The sequence below is a fragment of the Brienomyrus brachyistius genome, chromosome 12, assembly GCF_023856365.1.
Source record: "Brienomyrus brachyistius isolate T26 chromosome 12, BBRACH_0.4, whole genome shotgun sequence".
Classification (NCBI taxonomy): domain Eukaryota; kingdom Metazoa; phylum Chordata; class Actinopteri; order Osteoglossiformes; family Mormyridae; genus Brienomyrus; species Brienomyrus brachyistius.
Window position 1 is genome coordinate 14,188,987 of NC_064544.1, and position 27,100 is coordinate 14,216,086.

At 40.2% G+C, this 27,100-nt stretch overlaps 2 protein-coding genes across 4 annotated transcripts in view; both read left to right on the forward strand.

The window, feature by feature from the left end:
- LOC125705078 (polypeptide N-acetylgalactosaminyltransferase-like 6) overlaps window positions 1-2,602 on the forward strand; it is a 129,837-nt gene extending 127,235 nt beyond the window's left edge. The window contains exons 12-13 of one of the 2 annotated variants that reach the window (XM_048971422.1): window positions 1,221-1,370; window positions 1,942-2,602. In XM_048971422.1, coding sequence (XP_048827379.1) covers window positions 1,221-1,370; window positions 1,942-2,109 — 318 coding nt within the window. In that variant the 3' untranslated portion in view covers window positions 2,110-2,602. The remainder of the gene's footprint in view (window positions 1-1,220; window positions 1,371-1,941) is intronic. The other variant, XM_048971423.1, reaches the window with a different exon arrangement.
- A 1,649-nt stretch (window positions 2,603-4,251) lies between these two features.
- On the forward strand, window positions 4,252-15,532 carry LOC125705077 (N-acetylgalactosaminyltransferase 7-like). Of its 2 annotated transcripts, none has more exons than XM_048971421.1 (12): window positions 4,252-4,568; window positions 5,455-5,918; window positions 7,521-7,687; window positions 8,456-8,586; window positions 8,727-8,806; window positions 9,143-9,325; window positions 10,454-10,571; window positions 10,866-10,988; window positions 11,657-11,875; window positions 12,479-12,577; window positions 12,659-12,787; window positions 13,026-15,532. In XM_048971421.1, exons 1-12 carry the CDS (start codon window positions 4,449-4,451, stop codon window positions 13,161-13,163), a joined length of 1,971 nt encoding a protein of 656 aa, XP_048827378.1. In that variant the 5' UTR covers window positions 4,252-4,448; the 3' UTR covers window positions 13,164-15,532. The 2 variants fall into 2 exon arrangements, with proteins under 2 accessions (XP_048827378.1, XP_048827377.1); XM_048971420.1 differs by lacking the exon at window positions 9,143-9,325 and adding an exon at window positions 9,499-9,681 and having other exon boundaries at window positions 4,254-4,568.
- The last annotated feature ends 11,568 nt before the right edge of the window (window positions 15,533-27,100 follow it).

Genomic DNA, 27,100 nt, shown 5'->3' on the forward strand with positions numbered 1-27,100 from the left:
CCTCTGGTACTGGGCCCTACATTGCTCTCCAAAGCTTTTTGATAGTCTTCAGATTTCATGATGTCATGTACACAATCAGGGGATCCAGTACCAGGCAGCTAAGTAACCCCAAAATATCTGTGAACCTCCACCATGTTTGACCATGTTCTTGTCTTGAAGGCCTCATTTCATCTACTGTAAGCAATAGAATGATGTGCTTTACCAAAAAGCTCTATTTTGGTATCATCTGCTCTCAGGAGATTCTGCCAAAAGGATTTTGGGGTCCTTAGGTGAGTTTTGGCAAACCCCAGACCGGCTTATTTATGACTCTGTGTCAGCAGTGGAGTCCTTTGTCTCCTGCCATAGCGTCCAATTTCATTCAGATAGCGACGGATAATGCAAGCTGACACTTTCATACTCTGTGTCTGCAGGTTGGCTGAAATTTCTTTGGAATACACACGCAGGCACAAAGATTGAGTCAACGTCTCTCCATTTAAATTGGTTGCCAGTGTGACATCTGTATTTCCACATGTCAGTTTAAATATAATTTAAAAGTGGAGCACATGATTCAAATCCAGTTATTTCTTACTATTTTATCCAGTCCATTTCTCTGTACAGTATGATATCAGATTTGACTTTTTTCTCTCCTCTTTTGTGTTATTCCAATACAAACAACATAAATAGATATATAAACATCTGAAATTGCAACAATAGTATTTTCTGAAAGGAATACAAGAGGTGCTGATATTTCTGGCCATGACTTTTCATACATATGTCAATAATGTAATTGATAAATTAAATTAAAATAAATGACAAACTCTGCTGTAAGTGTCGTACTCAGGATTGGTTCTTGTGGTGTAGAATATGTTTCTCTTTCCTTTCCTGAAACATGCACTCCAGGTGAACACATTGTGAGCAAAAGGAATATATTATCATGCTATATACTACTTAAAACAATAAGCCATAATTGTTGCGGTAAAACAACCAAACCTAGAAAAACCGTAGCTGTATTCTATCTGAGACAGATATTAAAAGTGAAAATCCTGTTTTACTCAGCCAAATCTTTAACCCAAAAGATGCTGCATTTTACACACTCTACCAAATATTGCTATAAACCTGCTAAAAAGAATCGCATGAATTTCCTCGGTCATAAGTTGGTGCACATTATACTGTAAGGCAGATGTTGAAGAATTATGTTTGTTTGTTTGATTAATTGTTTTGTTTGGGGGAATCTACATTAGATCTTTACTTTCGGCTGGAGGGAAGACATCAGGCCAGGAGATCCCATGCACACCAGGAAGTTTTGCTTGGATGCAATTTCCAACAGCAGCCCTGTAACGTTGTATGACTGTCATGGCATGAAGGGCAACCAACAGTGGCAGTACAGGAAGGTACTCATCCAGTTTACCCTTAAACGGAGCAATTCTGCTCTTGAATACCATTGAAAGTATTATTTACCGAGAAAACACACATGACCCTACTGCCAAATATATTTAGCATATATTTCACATTCCAGTTATAATGCTTTTCTTTACTGTCCTGACAGGAAATATTTTTGTTGTTCTGGTATATTTCTCAATGAGAATTACAAAGATGAAGACATTTTAGTATGTTTGATACGAATATAAACACTCAAATATTTAATAAAACTATATAGTAATCGATCCGATGCATTGTTTATGAACACATCAATAAAGAATTCTCCAGAACCAAGATTGCTTTTAGAAGCGAAGTTCAAAACGAATCCAGAAGTTCATGCACTGGTGACTTTTAATGCCGTAATGTTAAAAAATCAAATCAAATTAAATCAAATAGCTTCTATTGCCACATAGCTAGAATGATGCTACATACATAATCCTGATTAAAAACATTATACTTCCTGAATTTCCTATCCCAGAGCAATCAGTGGGACGCTTTCACTTGTGATGGTATCATTACAGTGCTCCATTCTGTTTACTGCAGGATAAATCTCTGTATCATCCTGTGAGTGCAAGCTGCATGGACTGCAGCCCCAGTGATAAGAAGGTTTTCATGAGTAAGTGCAACCCGCGGTCAGAGACGCAGAGATGGAACTTCCAGCATGCGAATGCGACCATCCTGGAGAAATTCAATGGGCCCACAACCTCCTAGGGGCCCCTGCTCATCCCAGACAGAGAAGGCCAGCTCTCGTCGGCAGCAACAACATGGCCGGATTCTCCTTCGCTCAGGATCTCTTCTAATGTGAAAAGACGAGTTTTGCTGTGCACCTTGCTGGCCAAGGACGCATAAATGCATGAGGCTCTCCGGCTTGAGGGCTGATTCTGCCCCTGGCATCAAAACTGGAAACGGCAGACTTTGAGAGTGGCTCAGATTTAGAAAAAAAGAGAAGCCTTTTTTTTTTAGTCACTTATGCAAAGGCTGCATGTAAGCTTCCTTTAAATGACTTGCCTCTGAAATGTTGACTTCGTGTTAAAACTTTTTTATCGGTATTCTTTTTATTATTCTTGTTCTAATAATTCATTATTTGAAATTTTTGTCATATTTTTTTACAGAAAATGTATATAGAGAACTGGCGTCATCATCACTACAACCAATGCTATTCTTGTTATAATTGTGAAATGGTACCAAAATGCAATAAACTGGTTTAAACACCAAGCAAAGTCACACGAGAGTGCATTTTGTAGGCTTTACTACTCTTTAAGAGAACTTTCTAAATTCTTTTTTGTTTAGGCTTACTTTACTACCTCACTACCTTAGTTAGGAGCAAAGAAAGTCCTGGGGGGCGGGGGGGGGAGGGGGTTAAAACCCTTACTTCTATTGGGTGGCTACTTGTCTGGTTAGTACTGATGAATATGTTGAGATTTTTCACCTTTGCTTGTGTCTCCCGGTTATTTCTTTCACAGTGTGTTTGTTAAGATAAAAAATAAAGGCCCACAGCAAGTAAGGCACTGCCCCCATCATAAATCCTGAGAAACAGATTATTGGATTCTAGGATAGATCGAGGTCATACGTGCAGTTTTTTCAAGAATGGTTACATGACATTCGGGATTTTAAAAAAGTAATTATTTTTCTTCTCTATGTCATATTTTTACTCAGTACAAATGTGGTATGAATTTAGTTGATTTTTTGGGATTTAAAACTGAATAGTAGCCCAATGGTTAGTAAGAAATCAAAATGCATGTCAGATTACATTTTTAAGTGAAATGAAACCTTTCTGTTTGTGTATGTCTTGGGGGTATTCAGACAGATGTATTTGTGGCAAAATAAAAGTGCAAAACCATAGAAGTGTGAAGGAATAGTACATTTAATATCAACAATATATAACTTGTTGATAAAACACATCGACAAATACTTATGTTACTGGTGGATAAATAACAAATTTGGTTTTCTTCTCTGCACAAACTTTTCTTAGTCTGAAATGCAAGATAAAAAATCTTTCAGGAAAAAAAGAAAAGACATACATTTATTTTTCAGCAGATACAACAACAGTCAACCTTGTACCGTATTAATAGTTCAGATGGACGATAATATATTTTAATATAAAGAAATCATATATCCATAGGCGTTTTGTTCTCGGTCAAATTAAATACTTGATTATGAAAAATAATTTCTGATATTTCTTGTTACTGTTTTGATTTTTGAAGTTTCTTATAACCATGAGATGGTTTTAAGGCTACAGTAATCAATTATCGCTTAATCTTTCAACGATAAGGTCACGTTGCTAGTTAATGTGCTGGGGTGGAGAATGGTAGGCCTGTAAATCGCACGCTGCGCGGGGTACAAGGCAGGAGAATACCCTTCTGGTCTTTTGCTGGGCACACACTACTGGAGACTAAAATTGCTTTTTAAAATGGCAGTTTTCGTTCATTTTTTGCTTCCTTAAAAAGATACGATGAAACTATATTGCAATTTAAATTCACCTATTTATATGGTATATACCAGTTAAATGGTGAACTAGAATCTAGTCCAGTCCATTTTACGGCACACTCAATCGGAGGCTACAGAGCATTGAGAAATATGCTACCAGTCGACAATGCTTTCTGGAGAAACTGGAAACACTGGCAAAAACGGAATGCTTGCGCAAAGCTGGAGCTGAGAATCAAGCAACACCCCACTTTGATTCTAACAACGCGAAATAAATGACAGGTAAGTAATCTCCAGCGACTATTGTGCATCATTCTTTATCCAGTGACATCAGAGTTCACGCCCGCTTTAATTTTTCAAAACAAGAAAACAAGTTGAGCATAATGAGGCGGGTGGAAATTGTCACTATTGTCGTGCAACGCGGGGGCGCGCACGAGTGTGTGTGTGTGCGCGCGTGTGTGTGTGTGTGCCATGTGCGGTGGCTGTCTGGGGCGCGACCATTACGATAGGCACGGGGGCCGACTGGGACGGTGGCAGCAGCGCCGGGGCGGGGGAGACACGCTCGTCGAGCACAAGCTGCTGCCCCTCATTAATATACATGTATATGCCATTTAGCCGTAGTTAAAATGAGGTTAAAGGTTGGATTTATCCTTCGCAGTTTGGTAATAATCGGCACTTTTTTAGTCCTGGTCGTGCTGTGGTCCTCCCTTACGCCGAAAGCAAGCGACGACATTTTTGCTAAAGTGGTAAGTATTATGTTTTTTTATTGCTAATGAAAGCGTCTGGTGTCGTCTCGTTGGCGGACGTGTGTTACTTGTTCGTCCTTCACTTTGGTTTCGGCTACTCGACCGCCGCCGGTAAACGTGCGTACGGTCCGGCTCGTTGTCATGGATACCTTCTGTACCTAGCTAGTAAAGAGATAAGTAGTTAAAGCACAACTATGTGGACCTGTGGCGGCATTTTGTTTCTTTTCTGCGTTATGGCAACTATTTGTATGCCTGTACCTGAGCGGCAGTGGATGCCGGGCACGATAAGTTGTGCTGCCGTACTTGGTGCAATGGCAACCCGGAAGGCAGGCGTTCGGCGTGCGGTTAGCATCGTCAAGCGAGCCGTGGCCTGGCTAGGCCCCGAAAACGGCACACCATACACCGTCTGGGGTGACATTTCTCACCATCAACCTGACGTATAATCATAAAACTGCGAGGACGCCGTCCGACGTAAACAATGTTTAATTGCGTGAGAAATTGTTTTGCTACTGGGCTCGCTAGTGCACTTTCACTAAGTTAAGTTTACCGGTTGGCATGCCGTCCAGTTTTATTTATTAGAAATTGTCTAGTCAGATGCAAGAATGAGTGCAATAAATTTTACACTGTCTGTGGGAAGACTTGAAACGTTACATCGTTTGGCTCTGGGATAACGCCATTGACGTGCTTAGGGTACTTTCTAAATGTAATATCTTTTTAATTAAATATTAACTTTAATGTATGTCTACTAATGAAATGAGGGTGTGTTAAATATGCTCTGTGACAGCCTGTTTTCTGTGCAACAAATGCTCTGTTAATAAAATAAATTATAAAGGCATAATTGTAATTTCAGTGCTGGCAGAGATTGATTCTTTCTCATTATTTGCAGGGCCGGGGTGATGCTGCTGATATCTTACCCAACGGCAAGAATAATATATTGGAAAAATTTAAACCTGTGGTTCCTTGGCCTCATGTTGAAGGAGTGGAGGTCGACCTGGAGTCCATCCGTCAGAAGCATGTGGGACAGAATGAGATGCACCAGCAAAAACGGGAGTCTAGAGACGGTGTGCAGAATCAGCAAAATGTCATGCAGAAGCAGTACATTACTTTTAGACCCCACAGCCACACGTACGCCAACCCTGTGCTAAAACGAGGTATTTTAGGCAACTTTGAGCCGAAGGAACCTGAACCTGATGGAGTGGCAGATGGGCCGGGGGAAAGAGCCAAACCGTTTGTTCTGGGTCCAGACTACAAGGATTCTATCCAGGACAGCATCAAAGAGTTTGGCTTCAATATGGTGGCCAGCGACATGATATCCCTGGACCGCAGTATCAGTGACTTGCGGCACGAAGAGTGAGTAAACCACCCAGTTACCCTTGTGCTCATGGCGGCTCATGTTGGAAGCATGTTGTAGAAGAGATATCGGTTCATTTTGGTCTCAGCTATTGAAATGTTACCGTCAGAGTACTAGCAGAGTTACGGTGCTTGTTTTTGCTGTCTGATTTACAGCTGACATCTAAAAACGTACAAAAAAAAAACGCCATCTCTTCCTCAAAATAAAGAATTTCAATGATGAATAATGACAAAAATGCATATAATGAACCCAAAGTAAGTAATTTGTTTCAAAAAGTGTCTTTGGCGTGTTGAGTCCATTGATTCTTTAGCTGCATTGGCTTCTTTGACCTCGAATTCGTAAAGTAGGAGAGTACCATTTACATGCTTTACAGTACCACATTGGACACATAATGTTTAGTCACCTGAAATGTACATTTCAGAATAATTAAATGAGTATTCTATTTCATATATTTTTATATACAGATTTAGGTTATATTGGGGCATATTTCTCTGGGCTGTTTCACCTGTTTTTGATTATGTAGGTTTATTTGAGTATTGCAGCTGTTATTTTGTGCACATTGTCCACTGCGCAATTTGTTACAAAGATTTGGTAGATTTTGCAAAGCAGAAAAGGATTTTGCTAGACCTGTTATTTATTTAAATATGAAGCGTCAACTTATAGCAAATTTTATGAAAACTGAAATGTATTTGCCACGGCAATGATATGGTTTTGTGGTTCATCAAGTAGTGTTCTTTTTGCTTTTATCAGAAAGGTCAAAGGTGGCAGATGATGAGATACACCCCTTTGCCTGCCTATATGAATGTTGTCTGGGTGGATCCTTAAAGATTCTGAGTATTTCACAATACTAAGAATGCAAAGATCATATTTGTGGTCTTGACAAGACCGGTTTTGCTAACTTGCTTTCCAAAAACAAACATGGGGCACAAGGAATCCTGGGACTGTTCTCGTTTGGCGAGGATGCAACCAATGTATCCTTTGTATTCGATGTGGAGCAAGAATGACATCCGGGAACTTTTACCGTCCTCTGTACTTCTATTTTTAGTATTGGAACTGGTCTTCGGCAGTGGAAGATGATGTAAAATGGGTATACAATGGGGAAGATGGTGGCGCAGGAGGTAGTGCTATTGTTCGGCAACCGGAGGGTTGCAGGTTCAAGCCTTGGTTCCTCCTGACCCCATCAAAGTGTCCTTGAGCAAGACACTGAACCCCAAATTGCTCCCGGTGAGCAGGTTGGCATCTTGCATGGCAGCCTCCGCCACAGGTGTATGAATGAGTGTGTGAATGGGCGAATGTGAGGCATAAAATGTAAAGCGCTTTGAGTACTCGTAGGAGTAGAAAAGCGCTATATAAATGCAATCCATTTACCATTTTTTACCATTTACAAGAACCCAAGTATGGTCAAGTACGCATATTGAGAAACACCCTATGAAAGAAACAAAACCAAATGGAAAACCAGCCTCCTTTAGGTTAATTCCAGGCCATTCAGCCTGGGGGGTCTTGTGCTTAAGTTGTTCACTTTGAGTCTGACAGCTGTAGGAACTTGCATTCAACCATGCCTGTGTCACTTAGCATCGTTTTTTCTTATTTTTCTCCTTTAGATGCAAATACTGGCACTATGATGAGAATTTGATGACGTCGAGCGTCATTATCGTCTTCCATAACGAGGGGTGGTCCACACTGATGAGGACCGTGCACAGCGTCATCAAAAGGACACACCGGAAATATCTTGCTGAAATTGTTATGATTGACGACTTTAGCAATAAAGGTAGTGATGGAAGTGTCTAGGGTGGAGGGAGCTATTACTTGAGTGAAGCATTTTGTTAACTCCAGGGTTCCAGCATCTTGGCCATTTATTTACCCACAATACACCTCACTGCATTCCTATAGTCTCTTACTGCAGCTATAAATCCCATCACATTAGAACACAATGGAAACCTTTTATTATGATAGTGAATGGAACGTTCCAGTTATGGTTACCGCGTCATCACTAATAAACCTTCTTATGGATGATATCACCGGACTTTGATACCACTTTCTGCTATCAAATTAAATATGGCTCACTAAATTGTATTTGAGGTGGTGGCCAGTCGTTCTGTCACACATTTAAAAAATATGCTGCATGCTCTGTGGATCTGCACAAGTGATCTCATACATGCATAATAAGAAGAGGAAAGCTGGGTCACATGGCAGTGAAAAGCAAAGTGCACCTTTTAACACCAGCTGCGTATTCAAGGCCTGTTATCTTATCACGGTTAGGTGTTTCCTGTAAATGATTAAGTTAGAATCCGGGAGCTTAGTGTTGAACAATCTGCTTTTGCTTTCTGTGTTTATACCAAAATAATAGAAGGCTGGGAAGAAATGCCATAGTTTTTATCTTGTATATAATGCATTTGTTAATAATTGTAGAAGATGTTGAATTTTCTAGGCTTGGTGTTTAAATGCTGCTAGGCCTCACGTGCTGCTAATGATGAATAAATATGGCCCTTTTGCTTATTGCGTGGTGCTAATCTGCATTTTTCATATTTATCCCCAGCGCACTTGAAAGAGAGGCTGGAGGAGTATATCAAGCAGTGGAACGGCCTGGTTAAACTGTTCCGCAATGAGAAAAGGGAGGGCTTAATCCAAGCCCGGAGCATTGGCGCCCGGAAGGCCACGTTAGGTCAGGTGAGTTTTGCTGGTTTCTCATTGCTGCTGATGCGCATTTACTTGTCTGCGGACCAACCAGAATTCACCACAGAGTATGTGGCAGGTCGGATTTTATGATGTGTGTCAGGCGTGACGACGGTCTCTGTGTCCTTCCCCAGGTGCTCATCTACTTGGACGCTCACTGTGAAGTCGGAGTGAACTGGTATGCACCCCTGGTGGCCCCCATTTCAAAGGACAGGTAGCGCACAGACCATGAAAAATTATTGATGTTGTTGTTTTGTTGTTGTTATAAATGTTTTTTAATTATGGGAAATGTTGGTGTAATGAATAGTCATATTTATCGATGGGCATCTATGCTTTGCCGTGCTGTTATTTGACTGAAGATTTTTTTTCTCCACCCGAACAGTTTCTGTGAGCTGTTTTCTTGTAAGAGTTCGAAAACAATTTTCAGTGCGAACAGTTCTGTTTGAAGTCTCTCTGAGAAAACAGCTGTGCTTGGTGCAATTTTGCTCTGTCAGTTGTTTTTCGATAATTGAAACAATGTAACGAATGTCGTTTCTTGTTAATGTTGCAGAACCGTCTGCACAGTTCCTTTAATAGATTACATAGACGGAAATGATTATACCATAGAACCGCAGCAAGGTGGGGATGAAGATGGGTTGGCCAGAGGTGCCTGGGACTGGAGTTTGTTGTGGAAGCGGGTGCCTTTGAACAGCAAGGAAAAGGCTAAGCGAAAGCATAAGAGTGAACCATATCGGTAAAGCACCCAGGATTAATTCACTCATCCCTTATGTCCATTTATTTCCTTTGTCTTCACCCCCCCCCCCCCACCCCCTTTTTGCTCTTGTCCCGTGTTTGCCGGTGATGTCTGTATGATGCATGGATACCGCAAACACGCCCCACCTCCATACAATGGGCTGTCCGCCCCAGAACTGTGTGCACGGTGCCTCTCATTGACTCCATAAACGGCCAGACTTACAACATTGAACCACAAGGGGGCGGGGATGAAGATGGCTTTGCCAGAGGAGCGTGGGACTGGAGCATGCTTTGGAAACGTATCCCCCTCTCAGACAGGGAGAAGCAGAGGAGAGCCTTTATAACTGAGCCATATCGGTAATTCATGAATAGGAGATTAATCGCGTGCCAGCTGCAGTCTTGTTGCTTCTTGCCTTTTGGTGGATGGACTTTTCGGTAACTTGGCTTGCTTAACTGCACCAGGGGGCAGGGCTGTGGCGTGAGGTACTGCATAGTGTTTCCTGCAAGCTAAGGCCGTTGTGGAACGCTAAAGCCAGTTTTCAGTCCCAAAGAGGGTCCTGAGGTTTCACAGCAGTGCAACTCTTTCATTGCTCCTGTATAATTACAAGCTTCCTAACACTTTTACTAACTACTGCTGACAGTCTTTTGTTCCCTATGCATCCAATTTTTCTCAAACTAGGTTTTTCAACTTTGGTTCTGATTGAATTAATCACATGACTAAAATCAACTACCTTAAATATATAGTTCAATGTGATTTATTTTTTTTCCCCAGATCTTTGCACAAATTACAAGTGTCCTTCAAACCGGTCAATGTGATTTTTAATATTATGATTGTTTAAATCATGCTAAATCCTACAGAACCAGAGTTGAGAGCCTTTTCTTTAGACCAAGATAGCACTTGCTTTTAGCTTTAATACTGTCTTATCAATGGTGGAGAAATGAGTTGTGATTCTTTAGGAGTTAATAACAAAGACTGATGCTGATCGCAGGTTTACTTCAGATTAAGGCAGTGATACATTTTGCTGAACCTGTATGGTCACACACATCTTCAGACTTGCATTCCTTAGTTCATCCTGTCCTCAGCTGGTAAACTTTTGGATGCTCTGGTCTGACACTTGTTTCCTTCCAGGTCTCCTGCTATGGCTGGCGGTCTGTTTGCTATCGAGCGAGATTTCTTCTTTGAGCTGGGGCTGTATGACCCTGGCCTGCAGATCTGGGGAGGAGAAAACTTTGAGATCTCTTACAAGGTATAACATCTTAGTATCTTTTTGCACCTTCTAGTATGAAACTTCTATGTGTTTTGTTGCTTGGCCATATTAAATTAAAGGCTCCTTTATATTATTCTGCATAACCAATGGTACACAAACTTAGTGGAATACCAGACGGCTGTAAACAAACTGTTAGGTGCGCAATAAAAACATCCGAAATTGATCATGAATTTAATTTTTTTTTAGAAATCAGAATCTGACATTTTTCTTGCAAGTCACTAGCGATCAGCCATGCAATGTCGCGTAATTATGATTTCCCCCCAAACCACATAGATTTGGCAATGTGGCGGTCAGCTGTTGTTCGTGCCCTGTTCCCGAGTTGGGCATATATATCGTCTCCATGGTTGGCAAGGAAACCCACCTCCTGCGCACGTGGGCTCCTCCCCCACGCTAAAGGTGTGTTTCGTATGAATGCCTTCAGTAGCTATCGTCAGTCTCTATTCATGATAAACAAAGGGAAATTTCCTCTCTAAGGAACTGTGCACAAGTTGTAAGCGGTCAAAAGAAATGTTTAAAGTTGTTTATCTCGGTAGTAAGTGTATATGTACGCACAACAAAATAAGAAACGCAATTTAATATTAAAATGTATTAAAATTAAGAGTAACGTGATAAAAACTAGCAGGGATTTCTTCTGTTCTCCAAAAAGTTACTGATATCTTGCTGGATGGCCAGACACGGCCTCAGTTCCCAAACCTCTCCTCAGGGGCACCTTAGCCATTCATTCCATGTGTTCGTTACATTTCACCACCTGCTCACTTCATTGACTTTTTCAATGTATTTAAAAAGTGAAAATATCAATTAGCCATATGAGGTGGAATAGTGTTCTAGTCAAAAGTACATGGGTATACTAGAGGGTTGCTGGAAATACTTGGGTGACTTTAGGAGAGGTTTTGAAATGTTTAACACACTTTGACAGACGTAATAATTGTACAGAAAAGTTCATTTAAGCATCATTTCCTTTGACTGCCTACGCAAGAAAAGGAAGACTACGCAGACTTTTACGCAGTACTGTATCTGTCCTTTTACCTAAAAAATAAATGTGTGTGTGCTTGTCCTTCCACCAGAACTATGTGCGTGTAGTTGAAGTATGGTGGGACGAGTATAAGGACTATTTCTACGCCAGTCGACCCGAAACCCAGACTCTGGCTTATGGAGACATCAGTGAGCTAAAACAATTTCGAGAGGAGCACCATTGTAAAAGCTTCAAGTGGTTTATGGATGAAATCGCTTACGACATACCTGCTCACTATCCGCTGCCACCCAGAAATGTTGATTGGGGAGAGGTATTGGTTAAAAAACTTCCTATTCCTAAACATTTTTATTTAGTGATATTATAAAAATGTCATTGTGTTTATTAGTGCTGATTTACAATTCAGAATGGCATTGTTCTTTGTTGTTAAGATCCTGTATCAAACATTATTCTTTTTAGGTTTATAAAATACTCTGCCTGGCCAAAAGAAAAATCACTGTTTGAATTTAAATCAGCAAGTACTTAAAAGCCAATGATTGGATCACTATTACAGCTCAATGTTATGCAGCAGAAGAGTGAAGTCAGCTGAGTGCCTGAATCTACTATCTAATTCTACTATCTAATACTATCAATCTAATTAACCCCATTGAAAGTTTTTGAGATGTGCTGAAGAAGACTTTCCGCAGTGGTTCAATTTGCCCATCATAAATACAAGATCTCGATGAGAAATTAATGCAAATATGTATGGATGTTGACATGCTGCATAAGCAAGTGGAAGCAATGCTTTGATGAATGTGCCCCATAATCTAAGCTCCAACGAAATCTTCATGTGTGCGATTTATTTTTTTTTTTGGCCAGAAAATGTATTAGAATGTTTTTCATGTATAGTAATAATGTTTATGGATTACCCTTTCAGGTTCGTGGATATGAAACTAACTACTGTATAGACAGCATGGGTCACACTAACGGCGGAAATGTGGAGACTGGGCCCTGTCATAGGATGGGCGGAAACCAGGTTAGCGAAGCAGTTTCCTTTTCTTTAACGCTGGTTTTACTAGTGAAGTTCGGTGGTATCATGTTGTTGTATATGTTTCAGCTTTTTCGAATAAATGAAGCCAGTCAGCTCATGCAGTATGACCAGTGCCTGACAAAGGGACCTGACGGGTCGTCAGTAATAATAACTCATTGTAACTTGAATGAGTATACTGAGTGGAAGTATTTTAAGGTGAGTATATCGTAAAGCTGGTTAAAAACTATCCTTAGTTGTGCCACTACTCAACTACGGATGATTTTATGAATGGAGGCAGGTACTGCTGAAATTTTAGGCTCAATTGGTCAATATTGTCAATCAGTTATCACTATTACTTTATTACTAATTTTTATCAGTTGGTGTAATGTTTCATAAGTTTAAAAAAAAAAAAGATTTTATTTTAAAGGAGATTTTTTTTTTTTTGCCCTGACAGGATCTTAATAGATTTACATATATTCCTACTGGGAAATGCTTGGATCGATCAGATCTGTTGCACAAGGTTTTCATCGCCGATTGCGACCGAAGCAAAAACAGTCAAAAGTGGGAAATGAACAACATCGTGGCAGTGTAGCACTTACACAGACAACTTCTTGAAGGTTGTGGATCAATTTCTGGAGCCACCACATGCCTGCACAACTGCTGCATTTAGAAGTCTAGTAAATTGAAAGAGGAGAATTATGGGAAATATATCCTCCTGTTTTTAAACTGTTTACAGATCCAATTTGAAACATTTTCCCATTATAGGTCTTGTTTACATGTTTTCTTGATCTCCATGTCTTTGAAGGTATTTCTTGGGAATTACTCAGGGTATGAAGTGTGTGTTGCTTTCCCATTCGCAGTGTATCATTGAGAATCCCACTTCAGTGGGTACCAACGCTCCTTTTTCAGCAAATTAATTGCATACGCTTTTGTTTACCTTGTGTCTTGCTGGTTTAAACTGGAATATGAAGAAGTCAGTTTGCAGTTCAGCGGTTTTGAAAGTGATCATGCCAGGGAACGGCAGTAGAGTTAATTCCAAGGAGAAAGTCCGTATATTAACCTCAATATTACTTTAGCAGAAATGGTCTGTGTGAGAAGATGGGGGGCAAAAGCTAGGGCAGTGTTTCCCAACCCAGGCCTCAGGGACGCCCCCCCAGACAGTACATATTTTTGTTCCCTCCCAGCCTGGGGGTCCCCAAGGACTGTCTTGGGAAACAATGAGCTAGAGGACCTTGACTCCTGTACCTGAAGACTGCATGCTATGCTGCTAATTCTGTCCAGCTAAGTTCTTAATTAACCCTTTTCCTACTACTTCATTGTTGTCTAAATTATTTAGGTTTTATGAAACCAATAGTCGATGGGGCGGTGGCTCAGTGGTTTGCATTGTTGATTCGCTCCTCCGGGACTGAGGGTTTGAATCCTGCCTCTGCTTTGTGTGTGAGGTGTTCGTAAGCTATGTGGACGTTCTGCAGGTTTCGTCACAGTTCTCCAGTTTCCTCCTGCAGTCCTGAAACATGTGGTTGGGCAAATTAATGTCTAAGTTGGCCATTGTGAATGAATGAATGTGTATGTGTGTGCGTGTGAGTGTGAGAGACCCTGCCATGGACCTATAACCCAATGTCCCTGTACTGGGTAAATGGTTGGAGATGGATAGATAGGTGAACATGGTGTTTCAGCTCTCACTATACTTTTCAGTCATACTACTTGATCCAGTACTGGATCATGGGGGCTTAGAGCCTGTCACAGGCATCTCTAGGCACAAGGCTGGGGATCACCCAGGATGTGATGCCAATCTAATGCAGGGATGTTAACAAGTGATCCATGAATTTATAATTGTGTTTTTTTATTTTATTTTTTTTTTTTTGATCAACAGCTTAATCAGCATTAAGTTACACTGCAGACAGCCAGGATCTGAACCTGAGATTTGTGCTGAACTGTAAGGTGCTTAAGATTAGTCAGTTAAATTAGCCTGATAACAATGGAATAATTAAGTTTGCAAAGTAATTACAGAATGTATGGATTTTGACTTTTGCATTCTCACAGTTTTTCTTTTCTTTACTTTTTTGCCAATAAAATCAATCACCATAGTTTATTTTTTTAAGGTTCACTCTGGAAGTTTGAGATAAGAACTTTTTGCCCCAGAGTTTCCAGTTTAAGATTAAAAGTGCAGAACTATTCTAATGTTGCATGTTTAGATAAATGATTTAAATTATGTTCACTGGTAATAGATATCAACCCTTTTGAATATTATTTAAAATAACAATCAGAAGGGCTGAAACCAATTTAAATTTTAAACAATATTTTAAATGTCACAGCTTTTATGTTGGAACAGTGAAGTCCAACAAAGTGCGGGGAAATCTCTTAATTATACGATTACATGGATTGTTTATATTTGCTTTTGGGGCAGTGAGGGTGATGAAAATGGTTTCCACATTTTCTATATCATGATATTTTCTTATATTGCCAAGAATAAATACGTGATAAAGTCATTCAGACTGAGGAATTTGAACATCCCACCCTAAGAATAACATTGATACCACACATATGGGCATTTGTTATAAATTGTCTGCAGTGACTCTGTTTTCCAAGGAAGAGACATATGTTGATAAATCTTTTTAGATGTTTTATGTTGGCCCACATATATGCATAGAATGTTAATATGTTTGTCCATTTTTTCCCCTTTTTTTAGGTGAGTATTGAGAAATATATTGATTTCCCCCCCCCCCCCCAAATTGGTTACAGTGTATTTCTCTTCTGTTTGGAATCCCTTTCAATTGATTTAAAAATTGATAAATGAAAAATAATGGTATAGACGGGAAGCCAGCTGTGCGTATCCATTCTTTTTATACCATGTAAATAAAGATATTTCTATATGTCATAAGCAAGACTTGCTTTTTGTATATATCCTTTTACCTAATACTGGACTCCCTGTACATCTGTGGAAATTAAACCATATCTTTTACTTATGTTTGACCAATTTATTCCTAATGAACAGTATACAATCAGTATACAATGTGTTTCATGGATAGAGAGAGATAAGGAGGGCACACTAGTTACAACACATTGCCACACCCAGCACATGACAAACCACCTCAGGGAGGAGAACCTGAGTACAGCCATGTGGTCGGCGATACCTCAGCACCACACTAGTCCAAATGGAACAGTGAGTTTTCCCCAGTGGCTGGAGTGCCAATTCTGCCACCAACCCCCCAAACTTTCCCTGAAAGCTGGAGGACCTGCTTGTAGATTAACATCATACCCAGGAAAAAGCAATTACAGGTTAAGAGCCTCGCTAAAGGGCCCAAAAGAATAGGATCCCTCCCGGCATTCCTGGGATTCGAACCAGCAACCTAAGATTCACCAATCCACTATCTCATGGATAGTAAAGATATACAGGAAAATTCTCCAATGGAGATTAATAAAACCACTATTCTGGGGTGAGTTTCCCGAAGTTGAATTTTGTTCAATGTCAAAAGAGAATGACGTAGCGTTAAGAAGGCTATGGGAAACTCACCTTTATTTTATAACTTCCTGGAAGCATCCGGTGCTACAGAAAAACTTCCATCAGTATTAATTATAATTATACACAGGGCGTTTCTTCGCGGGAAGTGGGACGGCTAATTATCATAGTGCATAATGGGATGGAGTGAAAAATCCTCCGATAATGTTCCTAGTGGATCAGAGGTCTCCTTTGCTAAATACGCCGTGAGTGTAAAATACTCTGCAATTATTTATCTATGGAGGAAATATTTACCAAAGTTAGGGAGGATCACAGGAAGCTGCGATAACGAAAGCAGGATAACTACAACTAATAATCGCTCAGGGTTAGGGTTAGGCAGATAAACCAACTGTGGAACAGAACAAGAGCTGGCACTTAAAACACTGCTAACAAAATATGAGGCAGGATAGGTGAGAACCAGAACTAATCAGCCAAACTCAAGAGCTGTGGGCAACAAGGAACAGATGGGATGCATTACAATCAATAGGCACTAACAAAGCATTAACAAACACTGAGGGTTATCACCACGGGGACAGATCAAGGAACACAAGTAAAACGGAACATAGACTCAGCATGGGCAGGGCAACCATTAACAAGGACGCAAAAACAAAGACATTAATACCAGACTCGGGGGAATAAAATAAAATCAAAATATTAAACAAAGTAATGATAGAGGAGATATCTGTCTCTGATCCACATTCCCAGCCCACTGAGCCCCAAGGCCAAAGGGAAAAATACCTTAGAACAACAGCAAATGGGAAAGGACACAGTAACCGAACACACTGCCGAATGGGGGCAAGTAATCATCATGGTACATAATGGACAGAGATATAAATCCTCCAGTAATGGTCCTAGTGAAGCAAAAATGTCCCTTTGCCAAAGAAGCGATGAGGCTGTAAATCGGCATATGACCCTAACAGCAGCTAAATACTCAAGAACTTAATTAGAAGGAAAACTACCATATGACCCAGAGTGTCAGTATTTCCAAAGTAGTTTTAAAATATCTCTTGCAAAACATCTGCTTAATTTTTTGACAAATATGAAGCAGATGAATACTATGGTGAAAATATTTGTTACGATCCGGGTTATATAATTTGTCAAGAATTCAGTCACTAAACATACTGCAGCATTACGATATTCGTGTTTTTGTCACACGGTGCTCGTGATTATACTTCTGGGAAAGAAATCCCACCGTACTCAGATACATAAAATAATCCATGCGATGAACTTAACAATGGGCAGCAGATTTATTTTACAATATATCGGTTTAACAGTATATTTAGGTAAACAGGAAATTAGCTCTTGAATCAAAAATAATCTAGTGCAATGGACACAATATTCAACTAAAATTGGCAAGACTTTGTTATTCTATAAGAAAAATGCATCATTGAGAAGTCATTTAATTTAAATGCTCCACTATAAAAAATATCATTTGAAAAAATGTATTTACCGGAAAACACAGAAAAGGTGACAATAAGTTACATACAGGCTTGGACTGGCCACCTGGCATAGTTTGGCATATTTGAAGGCTGTGAAATATGTAAATATACCAACGAGGGACTGATAGTCATGATAAAAGGGCAGTTACTGTATATGGAAGAAATGTAAGTCTGACACAGCTTGAGAAGCCCAGCAGACCATGAGATGCTCGCTCTGCTTCCCATCAGACCTGCCACACATCCTGAGTCACATTCCTGTGTGGAGACTCGCTATCCCATCATGGCTGAAGGCACTCCTGAACACCAGAGCAGGATTCTGTTAGAAACCCTAACCCTAACATCTCCCAGCCCTCTGCCCAGTGGCTTCAGAGACAAGAACTCATTCCGAGACCCAAAGTGGAGATGCAGATTTCTGCATGTGACTCAATATGTGATCAACCTTTGCTGTAATTCGACTATATGTATGATTATTAGACTTGGGAGGTCCATGTAGCCTCAACCAAAGCTCCTTTAAGATATACTATAACTGGCAGCTAATTCCTACAGATTCACATGGATCTTGGGATGATAAGCAATAAACGGAGAATAAGCTATGCCCTCTCGGCCGATGTTCCTGTCCTGTAAATAAATAAAATGTGTTATTATGTAATATGGTCTACTTATCATTTCCCTGTCATTGTTTACAGTGTATTGCGCTCAGTAAGCTTGTGCTACTGTGCGATGACTGGCTTGGCTGACCATATAACTAATGTCTGATCTTCTTACAATGTCCCTGTTTACATGCAGGATATCTGCAGGATTAAAATATACTGGAATAGAGTTTGCTTTGAACATACCACCCAAATACCGTATACCACAGTTGAATATCTGGGCAGTATGACAGTACGAAAACCCTGACCTGTGCTACAGTCAGTTTTAAGTAGGAAAAAAGCATACCACCATATGGATATGTTTCACATTTGGTGTGAAAGAAGACAAGACTCAAACTGTGTGGAATAGCAATAATGCTTGAAATGCAAAGGAAACTGTTGACGTTCTTTTATGTGTTTGAAAGGTTCACTGCTATTGAAATTCAGTGCCATGTGCTGAAGTAGGTGCAGAACTCCAGCACAATCCACCTGGTTTTTGCTGGTCTGATACTTGTTTACGTTTTTTAGAAAAGACACTTGAGGTTTTTTTTCATTCAAGTTCTATGCACGGGTGCATTTTATTTATGTTTCATTTAATGATAAATAAAGTTCACATGATACCATTTTAGAATTAGTGCAATGATTCGTATTAGACATGTATAACTACAACAAAAGTTTAATCTGTGTCTATAAAGACTGCAATTTCAAACCCAATGCTATAGCATGATAACAGCAGTGCAGATGATTCCCTCAGAGGACCAGTCTATGTGAGCAAGATCACTTTGGTTTGAATATTGGGGGGGGGGGGGTGAGGTCTCCACCCACTGAGGGGGAAACATAAATCATAATTATTGGGGGGTTGTATTAACTGATTTTGATTTATAGGAAGGTTAAACCCCCCACCCACCCTCGTAATTTAGGCCCATGTGCATGTGTGTGCGTGCATGTGCGTGGAGCGTGCGTGTGCGTGCGTGTGTGTGCGTGCATGTGCTTGCATGTGTGTGCATGCTTGTGCGTGCATGTGCGTGTGAACATAGAAAATCAAGCGAAATTTTTAAAGAAATATGAAAACTATGCTGCAATGGGCTGGCCCCCAGTCCTCAGTTGTTCCCTGCCTCGTACCCATAGCTACCTTTATAGGCTCCAGCCCCCCCCCCCCCCCCCCCCGACCCAGAAGGATAAGCAGTTTGAAATATGGATGGATGGGTGAAAACTATGTATCAGACTATGACCAAACATGTCCCTTAGACTGATTCAGTTACATACCCTGTATTTTTTTCTCAAATAAAACTAGACAAAAAAACAGATAACCAAAATGTGACTAAAACTACATACCATTTCATCAAAAGACTAGGACTTTTGTTGAAAATCAAAAACATGCTGTCAAAATTATCACTGCAAGTAGTTGGGAGAAGCAGGATGTTTGCATTAGCATGTTAGCGTAGCTAATTCAGTGACCTCACCATGTTTATGTGTGTGTGTGATGCTGGAACCTACCTGCTGGCATCATTTCATCTCAGTAGGAGGAACCTTCAACTATAATGACTGTAGTACCTTCACTGACCCCCGTGATGAAAGACACTAGACATCAAGGGGGATCATTTATTTTATTTAATGAGGGTAACTTCTAACACATGCATAACATCTACAGCTACGTTAATGCTGAGTTATAGTACTTCATATAGAGTTAGAATTTCAAATGAAAACAAGACCTATAACAAATCATTTGAAGCATATATAAACTGAAGCAATTTTCCCTTACATGGCACGTTAGATATATATTTTTGAAGTTGAATAGATTTTTTTTTAATGCAATAGATTTATATTTGCTGAGGGTGATGTACCGTCCTGCAAAAAAATAGTGCACATTACTCTGTATATCACCGTCAGCCTGTATACAAGAAGTGTTTAATTAAATGATGGTATTGACAAGCTGATGGTAAAGTGTGTCCTAATCCTGCCAGTGTAGGTTCTGTGTGAGATGTAAAGTGATCGTGGCCAGAGAGGCAGACAGATCGAACATGTGCTGAGCAGATGCCCAGAAGTAGAGGAGGGTGAGAGAATCGGTGACACTGACTTTTATGCAAGACCAGCACATGTGAGCCAAAGAGAAGCCAACACCTCATCAGCCAAACAGTTAATGACTGCAAAATTAGCTCAGGTATTTCTCAGCAAGAACATTGAAAGGATGAAGTTAAAAGGCTGGGAAGAGGGACCTGGCAGAGCTTTCGTCCGACAAAGTCATGAAAAACACTTAGGTATTATAATTGATGCATCTGAACTTTCCACACAAATAACCTTGGCACCTCCTCCTTTTCATAACATTTAACCTGAGAGTAAAAGATAAAACCCACAAAATGTGACAGTATGTAAGGTTTCGGAAGAGGAATTTTGTCCCACCATTACATGACGTATTTCTTCCTTTCGACAGTACAGTAACAAATATAATTTAAGGACTTGTTACAGTGACAGCTGTGAAGGACTCCTGGCCCAGATTTCCACGGAGCCACCACTGTCAATGAAATCCACATTTCACATCCCCAATTCAGTAATTTAGCTCTTTTCAAGAGGAAGATTTCCACTATCTATCCTGGATATTGTGAGCTTTGGGGTTTTGAACTGATTTCTGTGTAATTCTGAACGTCAAAACATTTCTCCAAGAAACGTCTGACTGAGCAAGAACACAAGACAGATACTCTAAATAATCCAGCTATGATTTATAAATTCCCCGGGGATGAATTCTTGAACATTCCTTCCATACATATCTTATTGTATTATAATTATAATTATGGAGCAAGCCAAACCACACCATTGCTAACCTTAAATGTCTCCCACTTGGTATTTTTTAATACACTCTTATGGGAAATATGCGGTTAGATATTAAGATTGATATTTAACTGCTGTCATGCCTGTGACACACTGAAAATGCAATTGTCACTCAAACTTGCTCACAGAAACAGAGACAGTGGATTAATGAATGACATCATTAAAATAATATTGGTATTGAATTTGTTCATGTTATCGTTTTTTCTACCAAAGAAATTGTACAAATGTAAACACACTCTGCAATATGTAATTTGTTATTTTGTAAATGACTCCATTGTGTTATATAATGTTTTGTACTGTGGTTAGCTATTGAGAAACCGCTGTAAATGACTTGCGATAATGTGATAATTTGACACTTCCATCCATCCATCCATCCATCATTTGTCCTAAGTAGGGTTGCCTGTCCCGGCAATAGGGGGTGGGGTGACCTGCTCGGCAGGAGATATTCTCCTAAGTGGACCACATGCTAAATTTTTAAGCTAAAAGAGGAACAAGAGACCAAAAAAGAAAGATTTCACGTCGATAATCAGTGGGGTGCCAGCAGTAAAGTTTGCCAACTGCTGTCAGATGGGTGGGGGGAGGTTCAGTGGATCGATCTGCGGGCCAGATTTAATAAATTTAACAGTTCCATTTTTTTTCATGGCAGGCAGGGCTCTGACGTTTGCTGGGTCCCCAGGCTATAGTGTGTGCATCAATCCTCCCCCGCCTATACTTCTTGGGATAGCTTCCAGGATCACAGTAACTCTGTAGCAAATAAACAGTTGGAAGATGGATGAATGGATAGATAGACCTTAAAGTGCAAATAATGCTGTCATAATGCTCATAAATTATCCTGTTCCAAGACATGAGACATGAAATGCATAGGAAGTTAAGTTCTTCCAAAACTCCACTATGGTTATGTCTCTTTGCTGCCTCTAGAGGGCATTTTCTTACAAATATTCGCAGAAGGTAATTCTACTGGTATACTATGCCTATTGGATTCTACCAGGACGAAATATAATGCACTATTTTCCAAACTCAATTAAAATGAACTTATTAAAAGGTCTCGGTTTATAAAGCACCCAGTAGGAAATGTTAAAAAGCAGGGAAGCCAGCATAAGTTGTTGGGAGAGTCTGAGGTATGTTTTTGGGTGCATTTGGAAATAGTTGGAAATAGACATATCATAGACATATTCAATAATAACATCCTTCTTCAGTGCAAATATAAGAAAATAAACACTTAAATGCTCCAAGACAGATGAAAATGTATGAAAAATGTAAGAAATAAAAAGCATTAAGCATTTATGTTAAACAATAGAAAATAGAACAGCAGTTGTAATATATATAGCAATGATAATGCTGACGTGGACAAGCAAAACAGCCTTAATGTCGAAAGCTTGCCCTCAATCAGCAGAATCCGGAATGATATGCTGTACAAAGTAGCAGCAAAAATGGAGTTAATAAGCGACAGGCTGGAGGCTTGTCAGTTACCCCTTAACAGCTCAGTCAGTCAGACAACATGGTACTTATAGCATATCACCTGGCAAAATGGCAGTACAGCGGTGGAACAGAATAATCATTGTTTTCCTGTGAGAGGGGGTATTATCAGCTTATCAAACCAGCCCCACAATAGATTTCCCCGCAGGTTGGGGGGGAGGGGGGGTTGTCCTTGGGTTGGTTTCTCCCTCAGGAACTGGACGGCTGCTTGGTTTGTCTTTACCTATATCCGGCCCAGAGGACAACCATGTAAAATGATCCTGCCCTAGAGCCTTTCACTCTGCTTCTGAAATTACCTACTTCACTACTTAATTCAAAAGAACTTTGATAGGATATTTGACTTTTTTGTTATATTTACAGGTCTACATTGGGGGAAAAATTGATGAATTCATTGATTATTTCATACAGTTTTGGGCACTGAATTCAGAGAAGTATTATCTAACATTATCTAACATTATGTAACATTTCTCACCAAACCTGAAAGTTCTGTTTATCTTACTGCGTGAGCAGTCAGGGCGTAGTAAGTTACTATGTTTTCACTGTGAGTGGGATAGAAAAGGCAATAATTTACATTGGGTTAAGAAGGAATGGCCAACTAGTTTGTATTTAAGAGGATTTAACAGCAATTAAATGACTCAGATGGTTTTAATATGTTAGTGACTAATATGAAAATAATCAGTCTCAATAGAAGTCATTTTGTCTTCCAAAATGCACACCATTAATACATGTACAGTATGGTCAGGGTTGGGTAATTCAGGTCCAGAGGGTAAAGACTATTTTGTTTCAACCAACCAGTTGAGCATAGAGAGTCACAGTCACAGAGTATTCAACTGGTTCGTTGACAAAAAATCCCAGTCTGGACTTTTATCAAATAACCGAGACTCGGAAAGACCACTGACTGTTTAACGGGCACTTTCATTGATATCTGTGCCATCCCTGATATTTGACAGTATCTGAAATGTTTGTAAAATACTTATTAAGAATTATACATGAAATTTCTGCACCCGGATGACTGGGCGTTGGCACTGGAAACACTGAAAACATACACATACTAATCAGTAAAGAAATTACAAGTGCAGCACATTCTCTAGTATCCTCACTGAAATGAGGATCCTCACTTAAAATCGTCATTTAAAAACTATGAATTCTCTCTCTGAGTAAAAGCTGAGTAAAGCGTCAATACGACAGATGCATGCACAATATGGACATACTGAGAATGAAGGATTCTGGCATATTTAGAAAAATATGGCTGGAGAACAATGTGTGCCTGTAACATACTGTAAATATTTGAGCTGGAAATGTCTCATGCTTTATTTACAATCATGCATATCACATCCAGGATTGAATGTTTCTGAACTGCAGCGTCTGCAGGTTCTCATGTTACACTTTCTAAAGATATTTTTAAGCCCTTCATTGAAAATAGGAGATGAAGGTGAACTGAGCTAAAAAAAAAATGTGTGCAGCTTTAAGGAGTAGAATTTTCCATAGCTGGTTTTTGAGTTTAGTCAACAGTAGTGAAACAAACGTCCGTTACTGTTACGGGGAGAGCTGCGGGTGTGTGTTTGCCGCAGGCAGCTCCAGCTGCTGATGAATGATCTCCCATTAACTTAAGGTCCAAGTGCAAGTGCCCAGTTTGAACTTCACATGGAACAGGGCAGCTTTTATTCTGGTGAGGAGCCCAATTACATACTGCTGCCCCATGCTGGACGTCTCGCATTAACAAAAATGTCCTGCAGCTTTAGTGCCCTTGCATTCCCTGAAGCGCATTTTACTGCATTACTCAGCTGCACATTTGTTTATCAGATTCACTCCTAATCCCATACTCATTCTTTGTCTACATATTTTGCATATAAGTACAATTAAAATTTTAATCAATCTCTGACATCTTATTGTGTTGACCTATCTCCTACATGTAGAATAATGCCATTCTATTGTTAGAACACACTAACATTAAAATGTTTGCATTTTTAATAAAATTATGTATTAAATATAGATATAAAATTATTCACAGGCTAAGTTTGATGGCATCTGTCACGGGAAACAGAACAGAGAGGCTCAGATCCTGGATTGCAACCCCACAAAAGGTTTATTAGTACTCGCCCAACTACAGCACCGAAAGGGACAGGCAGAAAGCTAGGTCGAGGGACAGGCGGAATGGTCGAAAGCCGGAAGGTCAGTTTTACACGTAGGCACGGGACACGACCACACGGGGAGGTGGGGACGAGACGTGCCGGGCTCGGCAGGAAGGGCAGGTCAGGTACGGGAACGGGTCTGGAGAGGGAAGGAAAAACAGGTAAGGAACATACACTGGGCAAACAGATTAGGTCAGGAGCAAGGATAAGACGATAGACTAGAGAGTGCTTAGTAAGGCTCGAGTACATCGGCGCAATACTTCGCGTTGGCCAGCTGTGATCGGGTTGCCTTTATCCCTCCAGTTATTAGCCCTAACCTCCCACACTGTGTAGGTCCCGCCTGTGTGGGCGTGACAGCATCTGAGTTTTTTTTTTTGTATGTTTTTTGCAATCTGTATTTTTTTGTCATTTTTGGATAAAATGGATTACTGACTTGCTTCTCTGTCTACATTAGGCCATGTCCACCTGACCCATACGAGACCCAAACAGGGCATGCCTGTTGCTCGTTTGTCTTACCTTTTGTGTTAATCACCCCAAGCTGCCTCTTCTTAGCTCCCTGGTTAGTCATGTATTTATGCTTCCCAGTCATGTGTTCCCCAGTCTTGTTATTGATATTAAACCTAGGTATTGCCTGTGCCCTCCCTATATTGCAATTGTTCCGTTTTCCCTTCTCTCCTGTGATGCAGTTACTTTCAAGTCTCTTCTCATTTTACTTAATAAATCCCTTTTGTTTGCTCAGTGTGCCTGTCCTTCAGTTTTTCATCCCACATCATATGACAGTCAATAGATAAAGATGTTTATAAGTTTATACACATACGTTGCAATGTCTTAATTCTTCCTACATCCTAATTCTTCCTGTGATTTGGTTGGGTAGTTTTTCGGTTTGCACAGATACACTTGTCCACCCTTAATTTAGGTTTGATGATAGGTATGGTGCTGCAGTCACTGTGTAATTGTAGTGCATAAGTGAAGACAAGAAAAATGTAGGTCAATTTTCCGGTTGGCTGGATTTTAACAAAAGGTGACCACGACAGGGTCAAGTTCTGCTACATTTTTCCAAAGTCAAAGACACACAATGCCAAAGACAATATTACATTTAATTATCCCACAGGTTAGTATCCAGGTTGATGGCTGCGCTCTCTCCATTTCCTGTCATTTATACATTCTACGTTGACGCTGTGGTTTTAACATACGTCAGATATTCTAATCTGAGTCGCCAAAGCTGCTGTCCATGGTGTTGGTCTTCCTTCAGAAAAGACAGAAAACCCAAATGTGTCACTTTGCTCCTTTGAAGCCTTACTCCACTCACTGCATCATTCTACAGTGTCTTTTTAAGTCATGCCAGCACCTTCCACAAGGTGGCAGCAGCACCAACAATCATTAGCGTCACTGGCTGTCACCGCTGCTTCTGGATTTCATCCCTCCCTACAGTAGAAAATAACTTGAAGTTTCATAAATTCCCTATTGAGCAGTATTTGTGGTTGCATGCTGGATAAATTTGGTAGCGATTACATGCAAAAATCTTTACATCATTGTATTTGTTTCATGTTGGAAAGTTCTTTTGCAGGAGTAATAAGAGCGGAGAAGCAGAGAAGAACTGGCAGCACTGATGGTAAAGTTTCTCATTATGAAAAATGAAAATATGTGATTAAATAACTGGCACACAGTTTGTCCGTCTGGGGGGGGGGGGGGGGGGGGGGGGGGGGGTATGTTGGCTCTGTCCAGCCAACCGTTATCTACACCTGAGTAGCACAAGCAGGAATCAAACAATAATGGATGATGGATGGATGGATGGATGGATATTGACTCTAGGTGATTCATAATCCAGGGTAGGAGATCCATACTTCTGTGAGTGTATAGTTTCCATGTTCCCCCAATGTTTGTGCAGATGTCCTTCTGCATTCCAAAACAAACATAAAATTAAGATCCTGGAGTGCAGACAAGATGGCTCCGCAGTGGACCCCATTAGCGTTTCCCAGCATGCTCTGCGAGCCTTGTAAACAGCCCCGTCTGTGTTCATTTAATTTAGCTGTGCATAAATAATGTCTGTTGCGCTGTGATTGTATTGTTTTGTAGTATCATGTATAGTGTTTAATGTTATATGTTGTGTACAGCATGTGTGTGCGTCCGCTGTGTGTTGCTGAAGCAGTGGGGACAGTCAAGACGGGGAGCAGAAATCTTCAAGGATGTGAGTGACTTTGTGCTTGTTGGTTGTGTTGAGTCATTCTGTTGGCTTGCAAACAAAGAGTGATCCTGCTTGGTGGTGTTTTTCTTATGGTCCCGACGCCTGGGTTTGCCAAGCGCTGAAGGTGTGTCATAGAACTTCTGGCCTTTTACTTCCTCATTTCTCTGGACCCCTTACTGGATAAGCAGCTATGGAAGACAGAGGTACAGTATACATACTATGAATGTTTTTATACGGCATTATGATGAAATGAATGAATGAACAGATCTTTGTCACTATAAGGAACAAACAGGAGGGCCAATAAGGAATAAATCCTTATTAATAATAGCAAGTACACATATAC